An 18,891-nucleotide genomic window follows, 5' to 3' on the forward strand; every position below is an offset into this window, starting at 1 on the left:
AATTAACTCCTACCACTATATTCCAATTAACTAACATCTATCCCTACCACTTTTGCACCATACTATCCCACTAAATCTTAAGAAAAACATAATATCTTTATTATAAAAATTCAATAACACAATTTGGTTGAAAGTTTCACCTGAAATACACGATTCACGAGCAACTCTTCTCCCCATGCCGCTGGTGCTCGTTTATATTTTTTTTTCTCCAGTTATGATACAATACCCGTTAATCCCTCTAACTTAATTAAATACATGGCCAAGTGGTAACTATTAATTATGAATGTGACCCATTAACTATTCAACTATAATACTCATTTAACAAAAAATCATCAACTAGATACTCATAGTTACCGAATAGTTTAAAATCCTCCTTTAAATTTTTCGAAAAGAGTCAGAATAGTCATAGTTCTCAAAACGACCTAGCGGGTCGTTACAAATCATTAGTAGAAATAATATTCCTTGGTCATTTTTCGGCTCACACCTTTAATAAAAATAATCATAATCATTATCAACAAATAAAATTTCATGATAATATATCTTGGTGTTTAATTATTAAAATTTAATACTCTATTTTATAGTAGTAACTATCTTTCAATTATAAGAGCTAAAAATTGGTTATTTGTGAAATTTATTCGAAACGATTTAATTTGTTCTTCATTTATGACTTTTTCTCAATTAAATAGTAGTACATTAAAATTATTTATGTTCTTTCATTTATTTTATGTTTGATGTAAACATTAAAATATTTTTGCTTTTGAGTTTTCTTGAATAAAGCATTTCTAGTTCTTACATCACATAATATATATATATTGATTTAGTTGGTGTAAATAGTCGATACGAGTAAGTTCTTAACCATTTCAAAATTTTGAGTTTGAATTTGTAGCTTAACTTTCAATATGAATTGATCCAAATTTGAAAATTCAATATTTTTCACCTCAATTTCCCTATATATTTTATATAAAAAGAATGTTTTATTCTCCTCCTTGATAAAATTTGTTTAAGCTTCAATTTTCAAGACAATTTTTTATTTATTTTTTCTCTATCTTTTATTGTAACTTTCTTTTTTAAAATCCAATCTTATAGAGTACAATGCTGGGTGTAATTATTAATATAGGCAATTACAATAAACAAAAATTAATTAATTATTTCCTCCTTTCATTTTACTTGTTATATCCTTTAAGAAACAGTGATTAATATGACTTATTTTATCGCAATATTCATATTAATTGATATCTTGGAAAATAATATAAAGAATAAATAATTAATGATAAGGGTAAAACATGAAAAAATATTATTATTTCGATAAGTTAAGAGTGACAAGCAAAAGTGAAAATCTATTTTTCAAATAGTGAACAAGTAAAAATGAATGGATAAGTACTTAGATTTTCTTTATTGGTAAAATACACACTTTCAAGATTAACAACTCTCATGGGTAAAATAGGAATAATAGTGTCATTTGCATTAATTTTGAGAAATGACAAATATTAAAGAAAATTTATTTTTTAGTAAGGACGACATGTAAATGAAAACGGAGGGAGTAATTTTTTTCATATACAAAGAAATAAACGGATGTGAAAGAAATTATATATGGCTATCTTTAATGGAGTATTATGTATAATCTATATTTTATAGGGAAAAATTGATACTTCCTTTGTCACAATTTATGTGGTGTTTTTCGTTTTTTGAGTCAAACAATTTAAGTTTGACCAGAAATGTGCGCATGGAATCTTCAAATTTCTTGAAATGAAATTTATATATTTGTAAACTACATAAAAAGTATTATAAGTAACATTAATTGATAATTCAAAATGTTTAAAAGATCTATGAAAAACTTTCGGTCAAAGATAAATTTCTTTGAATCTCGAAATCCGAAAAGTGTCATATAAAATGGGACGGAGGGAGTAGCATTGATGATGAAAGGAAATAAATATGACTATTTTTAATATTTTACAAAAAATTAAGTAACTATAATTGAAAATTTAAAATATATAAAAGATATAAAAAAAATTACGATCAAAGATTGAAATGTTTAAATCTCGAAATTCAAAAAATGTTACTCCATCCGTCCTCTTTTAATTGTCATGTTGCATTTTTCGAAAGTCAATTTGACTAGCTTTCAAAGTTAAATGAGATTACATTAGTTCAATATTTTAAACAAAAATAATAAATATTCAAAAACTATATGAAAAATACTCTAAATTGCAATTTCTTGCATATCAATATGATTAAAAAATATATTTAAAATATTAATCAAAGTTCTTATTATTTAACTCTATAAAAAAAAATCATGACAATTAAAAATGAACGAAAAAAATACATTACATCTATCTAGAGAATGAGTCTGGACCTATTCATATCATAGTAAAATATGGCACTTCCCTTATGAAATACACTATGTTTTTTCTAGCATCATCTACTATAAATAGCAGGCAAAATAGCACTACATTTTCATGCAACATTCAAGCAAATCTATATTATATTATAAAGTCATTTACATTTCTCTCTTCTAAGTGGCTAGGGGTCTCAATTTTTTTGCAATTTTCATCACAATTTATTTCTTTTTGAACTCGTTATTTTTATTTAATATTAGTGAAGCTCGTGCTCTTAATTTCTCTAGAAATCAAGTCATGAAAAATGTCATCGACATCAAATTTATGAAAGAATTATATATTGGGGGAATAAAAACGACAGGACCAAGTCCGAAGGGAAGTGGACACCACAAACCAATTCATGCTTTGATTCATCGAGGAATCAAGAATTCTAGACCTAGCACTGGCATGAATCATTAGTAGAAATAGTGTTCCCTGGTTATTTTTCAATTTACGTCTTTGATAAAAAAAAAATACTTATCAGATTCTACAGATAAAATTTCATAATAGTATCTTGGTGTTTTCTTATAAAATTTAGAACACTAGTTTCGTTATTATTTTTCAATTGTAAGGGCTGAAAAGTGATTATTTATGAAATTTATCCGAATCATTTTGATTTGTTCTTCATTTATAAGTTTTTTACATTTAATTAGTACCTTAAAATTATTTATGTTCTTTCATTTGTGTTTTAAAATAAGTCGGTACGGTATTACTATATATGTTAATGTAAAAGTTAAAACATTTTTACTTTTGGAATTTCTTAGATAAAGCATTTCTTACGCTTTTAGTTTTCACAATTTTTTTTTTCGAGCTCATTATTTTTATTTTATATCAGTGAAACTCGTTTTCTTAATCTTCATGAGAATCAAATCATGAAAAATGTAATCAACATTAAATTTGTGAGAGACTTATATGCTGAGGCAAAAAAAACAGCAAGACCAACTTCGAAGGGAAGCGGACACAAATCAATGGACGCTTTAACTCTCGGAGGAATGAAGAATTTTTGGACCTAGCCCTAGCATGAATCATTAGTAGAAATAGTATTCTCTGACTATTTTTTGACTCATATCTTTAATTAAAAAAAATGATCATTATCAGATTCTACAAATGAAATTTCTTGATAATATATTTTGGTGCTTAATTATCCGAACCGATTAAATTTTTTCTTCATTTATGACTTCTTCTCATTTAATTAGTACATTAAAATTATTTATGCTCTTTCAATTAAAATAAATCGTTACAGTATTACTATATATGTTGATGTAAAACTTAAAATATTGGATAATACTAAAAGACCAGAAAATTTGGCCAGAATTTGTCTAGAAATTTAAAAATCTATAATATTTTTTTAATTTTAAAATAAACTGATCTTTTTTCATTTTTTAATTAAAAAGTATTAAAATTAAAAGGATAAAAATGTTCAAAAAAATAAAATAACATAGGTAAAATACTAATCTGGCCAAATTTTGGCCTAATCTCTGGCGAAAAGGATTTTTCCTAAAATATTTTTGCTTTTGAGTTTTCTTGAATAAAGCATTTCTAGTTCTTACATCACAGAATTCAATGGACTTCTATGAAGTTGGGAACTCAACTAGAATGTTACTCTCTCTATTTACTTGTCCATTTTTTACTTGAAACACATATTAAAAAAATATTAATAATTGATATAGAAAGTTTTCCATTTCATCTCTATTAATTGATAGAATTCCAAAATTAATTTACTCATTAAAGATGTGTTACATTTTTAATAAGCATTAACTTTCTAAATAAATTGAGGGTTTAATAAGTAAAAAAAAATACTTTTCTTGATTTGTCAAAAAAGACAAGTAAAAAGTCAAAATTAGACAAGTAAAAAGGAATAGAGGAGTATTTAACTACGTCTCATTACTAATAAGTACTCCCTTCGTCCACTTTTATCATCATAGTTTCTTTTTTAGAGTCAAACTATAAGAATTTTGAGTTACATTTTATGATTTATTTTTTCATCATATTCAAAAAAATTACAATATATGGTACTTTTCATATAATTTTTGAATATCTATTTTTTTAGTTAAAGTGTCGAATTAATGTAATCTAATTTAGCTTTAAAAATTAATTAGATTAACTTTTAAAAAGCGCAACATAACAACTAAAAATAAATGAAGGGAAGACATTTTAACTTTGATTAACCATGATAATTATACTCGATACTAGTAAGCTCTTAACCATTTCCAATTTTTGAGTTTGAAATTGTAGCTAAAATTTCAATATGAATTGATACAAATTTGAAAATTCAATCTTTTCACCTCAATTTCCCTATATATTTTATATTAAAAGAATGTTTTGTTCTCCTTCTTGATAAAATTTGTTTAAGCTTCAATTTTCAAGACAATGTTTTTTTTTTAAAAAAAAATCCCTATCTTTTATTGTAACTGTGTTTGTTTGAGATTTCATTTTAAAAATCAGTCTTATAGAGTACAATGGTGGGTGTAATTTATTAATGTGAAGCAATTACAACAAACATAAATTAATTATTTTTTCCGTTTATTTTTGCTTGTTATATTTAGACTTGTCATATTTATTAACAAACAATGATTAACATGACTTATTTTATCGCAATACCCTTATTAATTCATATCTTGGAGAATAATATGAAGAATAAATAATTAATGATAAGGGAAAATCACGGAAACAATATTATTATTTTGATAAGTTGAGAGTGGAAATAAAACTGAAATCTATTTTTCAAATAGTGAATAAGTAATGGGGAAAAAATTAATAGCATCGCTAATGAAAGGAAATAAATATTTTAATATTTTGTAAAAATTTTAAGTAACAATAATTACCAATTTAAAATATAGAAAAGATATAAAAAATTACGATCAAAGATAGAAATGTTTAAATTTCGAAATTCAAAAAATGTTACTCCTTCCGTTCATTTTTAATTGTCATGTTGCGTTTTTCGAAAGTTGATTTGACTAATTTCCAAAGTTAAATTAGATTCTATTAATTTGATATTTAAACAAAAAAGTTAAATATTTAAAAACTATATGAAAAATACTCTAAATTGTATTTTTTTACAAATCAATATGATGAAAAAGTACATATAAAATATTAATCAAAATTCTTATCATTTGACTTAAAAAAGAAAATCTTGACTATTAAAAGTAGACGAGGAAAATTTTCATAGCATAGTAAAACATGGCACATCCCTTTTGATATATGGCACTTACCTTTTGATATATGGCACTTCCCTTGTGAAATATGGCACTTCCCTTCTGAAATACACTATGTTTTTTCTAGCATCATCTACTATAAATAGCAGGCAAAATAGCACTACATTTTCATGCAACATTCAAGCAAAACTATATCATAGTATAAAGTCATTTACATTTCTCACGTCTAAATGGCTAGAGGTCTCAATTTTTTGCAATTTTCATCACAATTTATTTCTTTTTGCTCTCGCTATTTTTATTTAATATTAGTGAAGCTCGTGCTCTTAATTTCCCTAGAAATCAAGTCATGAAAAGTGTCATCGACATCAAATTTATGAAAGAATTATATGTTGAGGGAATAAAAACAGCAGGACCAAGTCCGAAGGGAAGTGGACACCACAAACCAATTCATGCTTTGATTCATGGAGGAATCAAGAATTCTAGACCTAGCACTGGCATGAATCATTAGTAGAAACAGTGTTCCCTGGTTATTTTTCAACTTACGTCTTTGATAAAAAAAAATAATCATTATCAGATTCTACAGATGAAATTTCATGATAGTATCTTGGTGTTTTATTGTAAAATTTAGAACACTAGTTTCGTTATTATTTTTCAATTGTAAGGGCTGAAAAGTGATTATTTATGAAATTTATCCGAATCATTTTGATTTGTTCTTCATTTATGAGTTTTTTCATTTAATTAGTACCTTAAAATTATTTATGTTCCTTCATTTATGTTTATGTTTTAAAATTAGTCGTTACCGTATTACTATATGTTGATGTAGAAGTTAAAACATTTTTACTTTTGGATTTCTTGAATAATTTTATATATATAATGTTTTACCACCATAATTAGAAATTATAAGAAAGATTATCAAAATAAGATAACTTATTATGAGGAGTACTATATAGTATGTTAATTCAAAGTCAATTTAATTGTTTAAATTCAAAAAATTCCGATAGTAAAAAAAGAAGAGAAAATTAAAAAGAATGACCCCTCGGTCATTGTCTTGTATTAACCAAAAATGGCCCAATAATTATTAAGTTACTAAAAATGAGCAATTTTTCGTCTCCACTCTTATTTTCATCTCTTACACTTGTAATTTTATTTTAAAAAAATATATTTGTTCTGCTAAATTTGTTATCCCATTTGTTAAAGAATGACAAAAGTCCACATCGGTGGTTAATGAGATGGATGGACTCCTTATAAGGCTTGGGCAATCCTCCTCCCTTTGAGCTAGCTTTTGGGGTGTGTGTTAGACCCAAGACCTAGTTTAACACACATTAAATTCATATTAGAATCGATACCCTTTTTTTCCGCGGGCCTTCATTTGATTGTTGTGTATAGACTATAGTAATGTGGATATCTTGTTTATGCATCACATATACATAGTTATACGCTATCTATATAATATAGATACATTATATAATGATGTATAAATATTATATAAACAATATATATGAATATATTATATATGTATCACAGTTATACATTATAGATATATGACATATATTTGGTCCATTAACTGGGAAAAAAATTAATTGGGCAGTAAGAATCCCTCCAAAAAAAACTATACATTATTATTGCGCAAAAATTAAACTCATTTTCCAATAGCATGTGTAGTCGTAGCTATTAAACTGTTTATTCTGAAAAGAAACAAAAGAAAGGGTAGGCCAAATGGGGTAAAACTGCCATCTTATTACGTACGAATATATTTTGTAGGGGACTATTACAAATTTACATCATGAATATATATATTTTGGCAAATGATGGCACTTTAGTGTTTAAATTTAAAATGAGTTTTATCACAATCATCGATATATACAACTTAATTTGACTTTTATCACATTTGTAGATATAAGCAACAACTCTTTCGCGTGATTCGAATATACAAACAATGTTAAGTGCTCTTTTTCTAATGATGGAGCTAGCTATTTTAAGCAAATGTAATCTACCTGTCGACTAAAATGGCTAGAGGAAGAATAATTTCTCTAAATACTTCATCTGATCAATTATTATTACTCATTGTTCTTTGTTCTTCATTGTTCAAGAATAACGAAGCTTGTCCGCTTCGTTCTGCGGATAATACGACGAACCTATGGCTATGGAGGAAATCAATGAAAGCAACTCTAGTCCAAGCCCATTCTTAAATTTGTTAATCATGAATTTGGTATCTTCAAAAGGAAGCATAAAAAATTCAAAGAAATTTCGATTAATTTAATTCGGTTTGCTATTTTCACAAACATTAGGAAGAGGAAAAAAAATGAATTGTATCAGAATTGGGAATTGAATCGGAAATCTATGGAGTAAATTGCGCAATAATGAAAGAAGCTATTGGAAAATTGTATGGAAATATCAATATTACGCCGATGAGGAGAGGATTCTTCTGTCTATAAAGAGTACTTCTACTCATCAGAAAAAATTATTTGTTCTTTCTCTTGAAGGCTAGTTAACCTTGATCAGAAACTTTTAGCAGTGGTGGTGCCATCACTTATAATGAAGGTTTTGTAATAGGTATAAAATAAAATAAAAGAGAAAAAAATACTAGTAAAAATAATTATAAAACTTATTGTATTTATATGTGGCGTTGACATGGCGCTGACGTGGCTTGCACATGTATTACGCCACAAAAGACATAATTGATTATAAAATTTTAGGGTGAATTTAATTATACTTTTAAACCGTTTAGGGAGGTGGTAGGATCCCTAATGTATAGTTGAAAATCGTTCGGAGCTATTTGACCATTTTCTCATTGTCCCTCATTGGTTATGTTTCTTATCTATTAGACTAGTCTTTTGAGTCCAGCTTTCTTGGACCCTGATTGATCTATACAACATTAATGATGTTAGAGTTAATCAATTCATACATGGCGTCATAATTTGGAGTGATACCAATAAAATATTATCACGTATTTAAACAAGGTAGCACACAATTCAAGCTGATTAAAGATCAATCAAAGATTTTTAAAATTTTAAAATAACGTATCTTATAATTTAATACAATTTTGAATCAAACTTTCCTGGACCTTGATCTATATAAAATTAATGATGTTAGAGCTAAACGATTCACGCCATAATTCATAGTACCAATCAAAAAATATTATCACGTGTTTAAATAAAGAAACACACACATCAAACTAATTAACGATCAATCAAATATCTCTAGGTTTCCAAAATGACATATCTTATAAGTTATTACTCCCTCCGTCCCATTTTATATGTCATCCCTTTCTATAAATAGTTGGTCCATAATACATGTCATTTCATAAAATCAATGCATAAATTGTCATATTCTTTCTTTTTTACCCTTGTGAGTTATTAGCTTTGAAAATATGCATTTGACCAACTTAAAAAAACTAAGTAAGTGATTCATGTTCATTGGTTAAATGAATTAATCAAAATAAATTAATTCATATTCATTAATTGAAAACTTGAGTTCCAAAAAAATTAAATAAGAGTAGAAGGGTAAAGTTGCATCATTTTTTAATGCAAGTACAAAGTAAAAATGTAACATATAAAATAGTATGGATGGAGTACAATTATATCACTCAAACTTTAACGATAAGTTTAATAACTTACGTGAACCAATCAACCAAATTAAAAATCACATTGGTAAAGAAAAAATTAAGATACTCATTTGGACACAACAAAAAGGGTAATAAATTTACCACTCTTCCTAAAAAAAACAAATGTATATATATAAAAACCTTTTCTACAGCAATTGGCTCAAGAAGAAAGTGCCAATTTTGGGTTCCAGTAAGCAGAGTGCCGCCATATCATCATCTTCTCCGCCACCTGACCGGTACACTCCTTTTTCTTGATTTTCCGATTGAAAAAGCTCAACTGTATATAAATATTGAACTCTTCCCTTTATGTAATTTACCCTTTAATTTTAATTTGTTGTACAGAAATGGAGAGCTCAAATGCTGCTGGAGTAACGGAAAATTCCACCATCGGCTCCGATGAAGGCGGCGCCTCCACCACCCATGATACTGACATTGACATGGCTGATGTTAAAGCTGAGCCTGTTGACTATCCATCGCCTCCTGCATCCCGTTTTCGAGAAGGTGAAAAAGTTCTTGCCTTTCATAGCCTACAACTCTATGAAGCTAAGGTACAGCATTCCTACCCTTGCTAAGCTTGAACTTTTTTTTTTTGCATTTGGGTAAAAAGATTACTTTTTTATTTGATTTGTATGATTTCAATCATTTGAGTAGAAATTTGATCGAGTGGGTAATTTTAATAGCTTAGTTGGTTGTCTACCTGTACTTTGACTGTGTTGGTGAGGTTCAATTCGCACCTTGTGATCCACTCCACCATTTCTTATATCCCCAATTTAAAGAAGAAAAAAGAGTAGTCTTTTCCTGGTGTATTCTTGTCTTATGGTTTATGTTAAAAATTGAGATGATAAGGAATACATACGGCTATATATAAGATCACAAGGGAGATGATTAAGGTAGATACAAGGATTTACCGTTAGAATTCAAAATCTCTAGAAAGCAACGGTCGTTAAGTAAAAGTGCTAATAGTGGCGGAGTCAGGATTTACCGAAGCAATGGTCGTTAATTAAAAGTACTAATAGTGGCGTAGTCGGGGTTTACCGTTAGAATTCAAAATCTCTAGAAAGCAACGGTCGTTAAGTAAAAGTACTAATAGTGGCGGAGTCAGGATTTTCAAAATGTAAAAAGGTAAACATAGGGGATTCAACATTAACTATAATACATAAAAAATATTTTTGACCCCATATATAAGTGTAGTTAGTTGACGAATTCCCTTGCGCTACTCTAGCTCCGCCTCTGAGTGCTAACTTGACTAAAATCTATTCTCAACTAATAGATATGGTCTGTATAGATTTTTTCTTCCATTGTGCCCTACTTTTGCAAAGTTTATATGGATTGCAAGGGATTGTAGGTCATTCGAGACGACTTCCTTTCCAATTATGTTAGGTCTACCTCGTTCCCTTTTAACATCTCACTAACCATGGGTTTACATCTATGGACGGATGATGGGACCATCTCAAGTGACCTTCTCTCATTTTATCATCGACGTGTGCTAATTGAACCTTTTCGTGAATGTGATCATTTCTAATCTTGGCTAGACTTTATGGCCGCACATCCATTGTAGTATCCACATTTTGCAACACTCAGTTTGTGGTTGTGTTGAACTTTAAGGAACCAACATTCACCCTTATATAAGTTGTTGGTTTTATAACTGTTCTATAGAACTTACATTTCACTTTAATATACAACCACTCGATTTTAATTCACTATCATTCCATTTCTTGTAAAGGAAATATTTTAAAATTGATGAATCTAGTTTTGGATTGATCTGCTACGGGCACAACCTCCTTGCCATCTGCATTGAGAATCATTAATGTCGTAATTAATTTTGATTTTCTATACCCACTGGAGTCTGACTCATCCTAGAAGGAATTGCCTAATTTCAATATGTCATAGAACGCTTAAAATCAAATGACCATAAATTATGTTGTTGTGAAGAGAATTTGGTGATAAGAAAAATATCTTCTAAAGTAGAAACTAATTTAATTTAGAGAGGAAGTCATTGATCATGTGGATTGCGAAGGGATTCGGTTCATGAATCATGTTGCTAGTATCTAGATCTAACCTTTCCAGATGATTTTTGTTTTCTTCGTGTAAAACTTCCAGTCTATAATTCTGTCTGATCAGTAAAAGTCTAAATATTAGTTAATCTTATGCTTAATGCCAATTTTCCCCATGAATTTCGTACTCATCTACTGCTTTTGAATTTTTCTTCTTCTTTTTTCTGGGTGAGAAGGTTCAAAAAGCTGTGTATCACATGAGGGAGTGGAGATATTTTGTTCATTATCTTGTAAGTATCAGCCCCCCAGCTCTATGATATTTTAAAAATTCCATTTTTAACAGTAAACATTGTTGTCATCCATCTTCTGTTTAGTTGGTAGAGAGTACTTCCTCATGGATATGAATCTGTTGCATGGGAGCCAAAAAAGGTGACTGTTTAGATATGTGCTTAACCAATGCTTCTTTTTCCTTTTTCAGGGTTGGAACAAAAGGTGAGTACATCTTTCAAGCTTTTCCTCAAGCAGAAGTTTAATTCTAAATAAAATGCTTGTTGGCGGCAAGTTTTCAAATTGACGTGCATTTGATTGTTCGATAAGTTCCATAATCATATGGCTCTTTAAAGTCAATTGGGGTAGTCTCTAGCCTTTCCCTCACACTAGTTCACCTTTCATTAAACTGACTCAAGTTCCTTCTTTATAAACGGTTGACCTGCTTCTGATGATTCCATCCTTTCTTAAAAGTTTACTGAAATCAGATGTTTTTTCGATGCTTCTAGCCTGTATTGGTGACTGTAAGTAGTGATTTGGTTTATATCTGGTCGAGTATAGAGTGGTTTATTTGATTTACTTTCTGTGCATTTCATCAAGGAAGGCATTTATCTTTTTGATTTCTCTTTCACTTTTTAACAGCTGGGATGAATGGGTGGGCATAGATCGATTAATGAAACACACACAAGAGAATGTTCAGAAGCAGCAGGAGCTTAAGAAAAAACAGGATACAGATAAAAATGAGAAGGCTGCACGTGGATCACAAACGAAAACAAAAGGTTCTACAGGTTAGATCACTTGTACTCTACTGAATTGGCTATAGGGTGGTTTCCTTCTTGCCCTATCCGTGAAAAGATCCCCTCTGCTGGTCTACCCTCTCCCCTCCTCTTTTCATGGCGGATGGGCTGGGTTACTTCTATTTTTCTGTGATTAGAAGAGTCCATCTGTTGGCTTTCAAAGAAGACTATTTTCTATAGATGACAAAAGTATTCTTTTCATGCTCCAGGTGTTAATTCATTTGCACAGGTTTTACATCTTTGATCTGAAATATTCCTATTATGATGTGTTCAATAGGATTTTCAGAATTCATGCTTTTTCTGCTGTTATCTTGTTTTTCTCTATGCTTCTTTAGTAGTCTATTTCCTTCTTAAATCTGTGAAATTTATAATGTACTTGATTTCATTCAGTTATTGTTTGATTACAGGGAGAAGAGGCAGAAAGCGAAAGAGTGATATTCCGAAGGTACATTTGTGTTCTATTTTACCTTTTCTGTGCTAAAAATCGGATGCTTATTCAGGTTTCTGTTGCAATAATGAAGGTAGAGTCCTTATTTTAATTACACTTTTTTCTGTAAAAATATGTCCATTTGGTTTCCTTGTCCCTTTAGGTCTCTTTGTGTGTCTTCTTGATCGATTTAGATGTTACTTGTTATATTATAATCTAGCTGTTTGTCAGGACAAGGATGGTCCTCCTCCAGAAAAGCTTGTCAATATCCAAATACCGCCACAATTGAAGAAACAGCTGATTGATGATTGTGAATTTGTCAACCACTTGGGCAAGGTAAGGACATGATAAATGCTCTAACTTTCTGATTGTCTCCTTAAAACATTGATAGGATATCTACTACGCCATGTTGCTTAATTACTTTTCATGAAAAATCTCCATATTCTCAAACCTGCTCTCTTTTGTTAATGTACTTGTAGTAGTTTGGTGTAGACTGGGAGTTCATTTTTTCCTTCTTTATTTTAAGTTATAAAATTGAGCATTTGCAGTTTACTCTACGAACTGTGTCTGTTAAACTCATATCTCATTTCTTTTGTTTTGTGCTTTGAGTCAATTCATAATGTAGACTAAGTTGTACACTGCTTTCTTAATTTTACTTAATTGCTTGATGAGAAGGCGAATTTAGAATCACTGTCCAGGAAAAAAGGAGGAATATGTGATTGATTACACTCTCTCATCTCCAAAACGCTTTTACTTTCTTTTTCTTAATGCAAAACATCTGATATCTTTCAATAAATTGTGAAGTAATTCTACTCCAATAATTCAAGCTAATTTGGTGATTATTTTCCTTTCTCCGACAATACAAACTAATAGACTGGTTCTGCTTTATTATTTCAAACTTGACAAGTACTCCCTTTGTTTAGAACTCTACTGTCACATTTGAAACTAAAAATCAAACATCTCCCTATTTCAACGTCTCTAATGGCTTATCAAACGTTTTAGTAGCAATGCGTATTGTTATCACTTATAAAAGTAGGTCATTTTCTTGTGGAATGAAAGCAGCAGATGCTCATTAACAAACTTTTTTCAGAACTTCGTTGCGATTCAACCCTTTATGCTGTAGGTAAAAGATCAATTATACATGAAGAAGAGAGTAACAATGTCTTTGATATGACACTATTGCTAGCAGTTATTTCCATTGTCACCTTTTTGTAGTTTCAAGTTGGGGCTAAATGAGATAGTTGACTTGTAATTAAAGTTTTCAGAAGAGTTTTTGTAGGTCTAAAGCATAAAGTTGAGCACTTCATCTAGGTTTATACTGAGATAGATATTTAGCTTAGATGGCATGACCTAGAGAAGGAGAAATATCCTATTTTATCCTTCTCAGAACTCTCATTCTGGTGGGAAGGATGTCATATTCTGAAAATAGAAGTTTTTATTACTGAAACCTAAAGGAAGATGTTTTTGACCTAACTTGAATTCACATCTTACATGTCATATACACTCTGCTTTCTTTTCTGTTCAAATTTGTGGATCTGGTGTGTCTTGTTTCTCCGTCTTTTATTGGGATTTGGGGGGATAATTGACGTCTCTCTATCCTGTTAATTTGATTGAGTTGAGGGGACAATTTTATGCAGCTTGTCAGACTTCCTCGTTCTCCAAATGTGGATGAAATACTACAGAAATATCATGACTATCGGCTGAAAAAGGATGGACTGTAAGTTCTCTATCATCTATATCCACTTGAATGTTTCTCTAATTAATTGATAGGTTACTATTTTATTTCCTTTCATTTCATTAAATCTTACCTTTTTAGAATCTCTGTCCTGTTTATAATAATAGTAGAAGAGAGGGGCACTATTTTATGGTCTAGAAAATTATCTCCTTGAACTTGATTTATCAATAAAAAATGCTTTCATTGTTGCATTCTAAGTCGATCTGTGAGTTGAACTGCAAAGTTTCTGTGTCTTATCTCTCGTGGATTTGTTTTGACAACTAACTCTTAGGAATATCTATTTAATTTTGATGACCACCTATTATCTGCTTCATTTCTTTCCCTTATCTTATGAAGAGGAAGAATCTGCTGAATTTTCTTCTTAGCTTTTCTAATTTATTGATCTGTTGAGTAGCATTTTTTTTTGGTGAAGCTCTTGTGTAGTATTGATTCCATTCATCAAGTATTATAAGTTTAATGACTAGTAAATTAAATTTTAACTTAATTGATTCTGGTGGGTGAAGGATATCTGAGTCTGTTGGAGAGATTCTTAATGGTTTGCAATGCTACTTCAACAAAGCACTTCCTGCTATGCTCCTTTACAAAAACGAGCGGGAACAGTTCGAAGAATCGATTAAAGAAGATGTCTCACCTTCTTCTGTGTATGGAGCTGAGCATTTATTACGCCTTTTTGGTATGTTCCATTTTAAGCAAATTTTCACGCAGTTCGATGTTGCATGTCTTAATATGTAACTGTTTATTTTTCGTATTATATGTTTGAAACATAGCTACCTATATTTGTTGACTTCAAAGTCTTCATTACTGGGTGTGTAATTAGCTAAAGTTTGCTGTTTGGTGACTTTGTTCCATCTGGCTAATGGCTATGCAACTTTCATCCAGCTAGGAGAACCTTTTATTTTCATCTAATCCCTCTTTGGATAAGTTACAGGGAGTAACCACAAATATTTGTAGATTATTTATTTGGCTACACGGAGCCATAGGTGGTCAAGACTAAATCCGGTGTCAAGATGTAAAATAATTTCTTTTTGACTTTTGCATCAGAATTCAATGTTGCAGAGGCACAGAGTAGTAAGCAGCCTTAGTATATTATACATTAAGTGAGTGAGACAGATGCTTGTGAATGGTTTTGCCGAGTTTCAATGTCACTTCATGATTGTGAAGTTGATTTTAGTTTAAACTTGACTTTGACATCCAACATTGATATATACCTTTAACAGCCACTTCTTTTGTTGTCTGCAGTTAAGTTGCCGGAGATTCTGTTCTATGCAAGTATTGAAGATGAGACATTGACAGAGTTGAAGCAGAAGTTGCAAGACTTTCTCAGGTTTAGATATCTTATGTTTCTGACATGGTGACACGGATTTTCTACCCTCTCCAGACCCCACTTGTTGTTGATGATTTTAGGACTTTAGGAATGCTTAAAGAGAATATGAGAAGTGTGTATGTCTACCTAAAATAATGAATGGAAAAATCTCCTCTTCATGATAAGAAGGTGAAGGCTTATCAATTGAAATCATTAGTTCATAAATTAAGACCTTCAATACCGATTTCCTCAAGCCATCATCAGTCAAGGCATCAATACGAGAATTTCAATCATCATTCTTAGAATTCCCATTAATTAACTCATGATATGATTGATTCATAGTATTGATCATCTACCATGTCCTCCGGAATATTCAAATTCAGCTTCCCGGAGATTATTTAGGATAGAGGAATTAGTGTGATCGATGGGCAATTTGTGGGTCTCTTTCGATTTCATACACACAGTCACAATTCAGACTTTGATATTGCTACAGCAAATACTGGTCATAGTTGAGCGGAAGACATCATCCCGTTTCATCTTTGGCCAATGGTGATCAGGATGATTCCCTTGGCAGTGCATCATATTTTGTCCTTGTTCCAACCATTCAATGCTCCCCTTCTAATTCCTAGGAATTCAGTTATACCTTGTTTTACCCCTTCTAATTCCTAGGAAGATTTGATCAACTCTATCAATCTATTCAAGTAACTCCTGTAGTATGTAGATGCCTAAAAGAAAGAAAGATCGCCTTTAGCTAGAACTCCCTGGAGTAACTTTGTTCTCGACATTGACTTTCTATATCAAATGTGGATTACCATGATTAGTAGGTAACTTCGTGAGTTAAATCTCATTACTCCATAGCCAATTGTACAAGTCCAATTCTTTCGTATTCTAACAACTGATATCTTATTTTGGAATCGCGTGCTGATAATGGATGTTTGTTGCTCATTTTATATGTAGTTATTACATTCCAGCGAATAATCTAACTTATCTTCCTTCCTTCCAGATTCCTGCAGAAGAATCAAAGTGCATTTTTCCTGTCGACGTACCATTCTGCAGACGATTCTGGTGTGGCTGTCATGACAGAGGAAAACTGAGTTGGAACCTTTCTTGTTCTAGTGTATATACTTCTGTATCACACCTGGTGATGTATATTCTCTGGTTTCCAGTGTACAACTTTATGTTGTATTACTAGGCATGTAACTAGTAATTTTTGCTACTTATTGCCTGTTGCAGTGGCTATGCCGCTATGTTCTGGCTCTTGAAAACAGTTATCTAAGTACCCAAACTATATTTTATATTAGATAGGAGAAAGAAATGTGTTTGTTGACGCTATTTGAGATTTCTACCTCTTTTTCTTTGTATCCAGGTTTTAATCAGTAAACACTTCAACTCGTCTTCGTTGTGTCAGTCGAACACTTCAACTTATAAAATGATTTTCTAGACACTCTTACAATTTATGTGTTGTTGGGTGTTCACGACACACAATAGGGATGAGTTAGTGTTTAGTTGTCAGTTGAGATCAACTTGAGATTTTTGCATTCTCAAAGTTGGAGTGCTTACTTGTCATCTGTGGTTGAGGCTAATAGCCTGTTTGACATTGCTGCTAAAAACTGTTTATTTTTAGAAGTGTTTTTTTAAAAATAGCTTTTTTGAAAAGGTTTTTAAAAAAAACAATTTCTATTTGACAATTTCATTTGAAAAGTGTTTTTGATAAGCGATTTGTGTTTGACTATCTTTTTTACGAAAAAGGGCAAGTATCAATGTATTTTAAGATTATTTTGTAGAGAGAAACTATTTTAAATATCTTATACATAACTTTAATTAAATTAAATTGTACATATTCAAATTATTAATCAATATTATACATAGATAAATAAATAAATAAAATATTAATATAATGTTAACATGATGAATTAAATAAAAATAAAATAAAAAGTTTATCATATAAAAATAAAAATAAAAATAAAATTCTTGAATGAAACTTATGAAATATGTTAATTAATTAATAAGAGATATATTGGTAAATATGTAACTATGTAAGGGATATTTTAGTCTTCAAAAAAATAATTTTCTGCTTCTGTTTTTTTTAAGAAACAATTTTTTTTAGCTTATTTCTAACCGCATAAAAATTCTATTTAAAAGCACTTTTGAGCGTATATTGTGATAGAGCAACATAAATGAATTCTAAGTTATTTTGAAATTATAATAATATACAATATAATAATTAAATAGTAATTACTATTATATCATATACCTCTTAATCAACGTATCTACTTCTAGCAAAAGACATTTAAAACATGTACTGTCACAAATTCTATACCTTAGTAGATGAAGAAAATAAGAAAGTACCTCATATTAGAACTTTTCTAGAAGATTATTTAGTGTGATGTAGACTGCTTCAAATAAACCTGGACTTTAGAGGATGAATTGAAGATATTGTTTTCCATGGGGTACCTCACCCCACACCCTTCACCATGCCAATAAATATAGTTTGAAAGTCAACGAAATTGTTTGATACTCCACTTTGACTACAACTTTCATGACTAAAGCTATCTCCGTTTTAATTTATTTGATTTATATTTTTATTTATTATGACATTTTAAAAAAATAAATGAAAATTTAAATTTATAATTTTAAATTAAAGATTCATTGAATATATCAATATATTATTAGTTCTTGTGATAAAGAGTTGCAAAATATTTTTTAACCAGACTAAAAATAAAAGTTGACCAAATAAATTAAAAGAAGGAAAATATATTATAATCGTTTTGAGAAAAGAAAATTGCAAGTTGAAGTTGGTTTCATACTCTTCTTAATAAATAGGGATTATTATAAAAATATTTCTCTGTTCTCAATAAACAGTGCTTATAAAAATATGTTGATTATTCTTAATTTAATTTTTAAATTTGTATAATTGAATTAAATCTTATATAAGTCCAAATTAAGTATATATTTGTTAAGGGGGAAATAGTATGATATATTCTATATATAATAAGCCACAATGCAACTATCATTGGAACTATCTTGTTAGCTTTCAACCAAAAGCTAACAAGAATTTTAGTTACATATTTATTATTTAGTTAGTTAAATATGTCATTGTATGAGCTATTTATTACTCATTCCTTTTGAATTTGTTAATCTGATTTTGATCTGACACATAGTTTACGAAAGTAAATTAGATTTTGAGAAAAAACATTAAGTGATACTTGAAGTTGTCCCAGATTTTCAAAAAGACAC

General features: G+C 29.8%; 1 protein-coding gene across 1 annotated transcript; it reads left to right on the forward strand.

Annotated features, from left to right (window-relative positions):
- The first annotated feature begins 9,256 nt into the window (after positions 1 to 9,256).
- On the forward strand, positions 9,257 to 16,986 carry LOC102581078 (protein MRG1-like). The gene is made up of 11 exons (XM_006367357.2): positions 9,257 to 9,367; positions 9,474 to 9,679; positions 11,362 to 11,415; positions 11,604 to 11,617; positions 12,035 to 12,180; positions 12,597 to 12,634; positions 12,848 to 12,952; positions 14,254 to 14,333; positions 14,855 to 15,024; positions 15,591 to 15,675; positions 16,658 to 16,986. Exons 2-11 carry the CDS (start codon positions 9,476 to 9,478, stop codon positions 16,746 to 16,748), a joined length of 987 nt encoding a protein of 328 aa, XP_006367419.1. The 5' UTR covers positions 9,257 to 9,367; positions 9,474 to 9,475; the 3' UTR covers positions 16,749 to 16,986.
- Positions 16,987 to 18,891: the final 1,905 nt, after the last annotated feature.

Source organism: Solanum tuberosum, unplaced genomic scaffold, assembly GCF_000226075.1.
Source record: "Solanum tuberosum cultivar DM 1-3 516 R44 unplaced genomic scaffold, SolTub_3.0 scf00784, whole genome shotgun sequence".
Lineage (NCBI taxonomy): Eukaryota > Viridiplantae > Streptophyta > Magnoliopsida > Solanales > Solanaceae > Solanum > Solanum tuberosum.

Excerpts from the sequence above, each read along its gene's own strand:
- LOC102581078 (XM_006367357.2), top strand. The coding sequence starts at position 9,476 with ATGGAGAGCTCAAATGCTGCTGGAGTAACGGAAAATTCCACCATCGGC. Across the intron at positions 14,334-14,854 it reads CGGCTGAAAAAGGATGGACT|GATATCTGAGTCTGTTGGAG; the intron begins GTAAGTTCTCTA and ends TGGTGGGTGAAG. Across the intron at positions 15,676-16,657 it reads AAGTTGCAAGACTTTCTCAG|ATTCCTGCAGAAGAATCAAA; the intron begins GTTTAGATATCT and ends CCTTCCTTCCAG.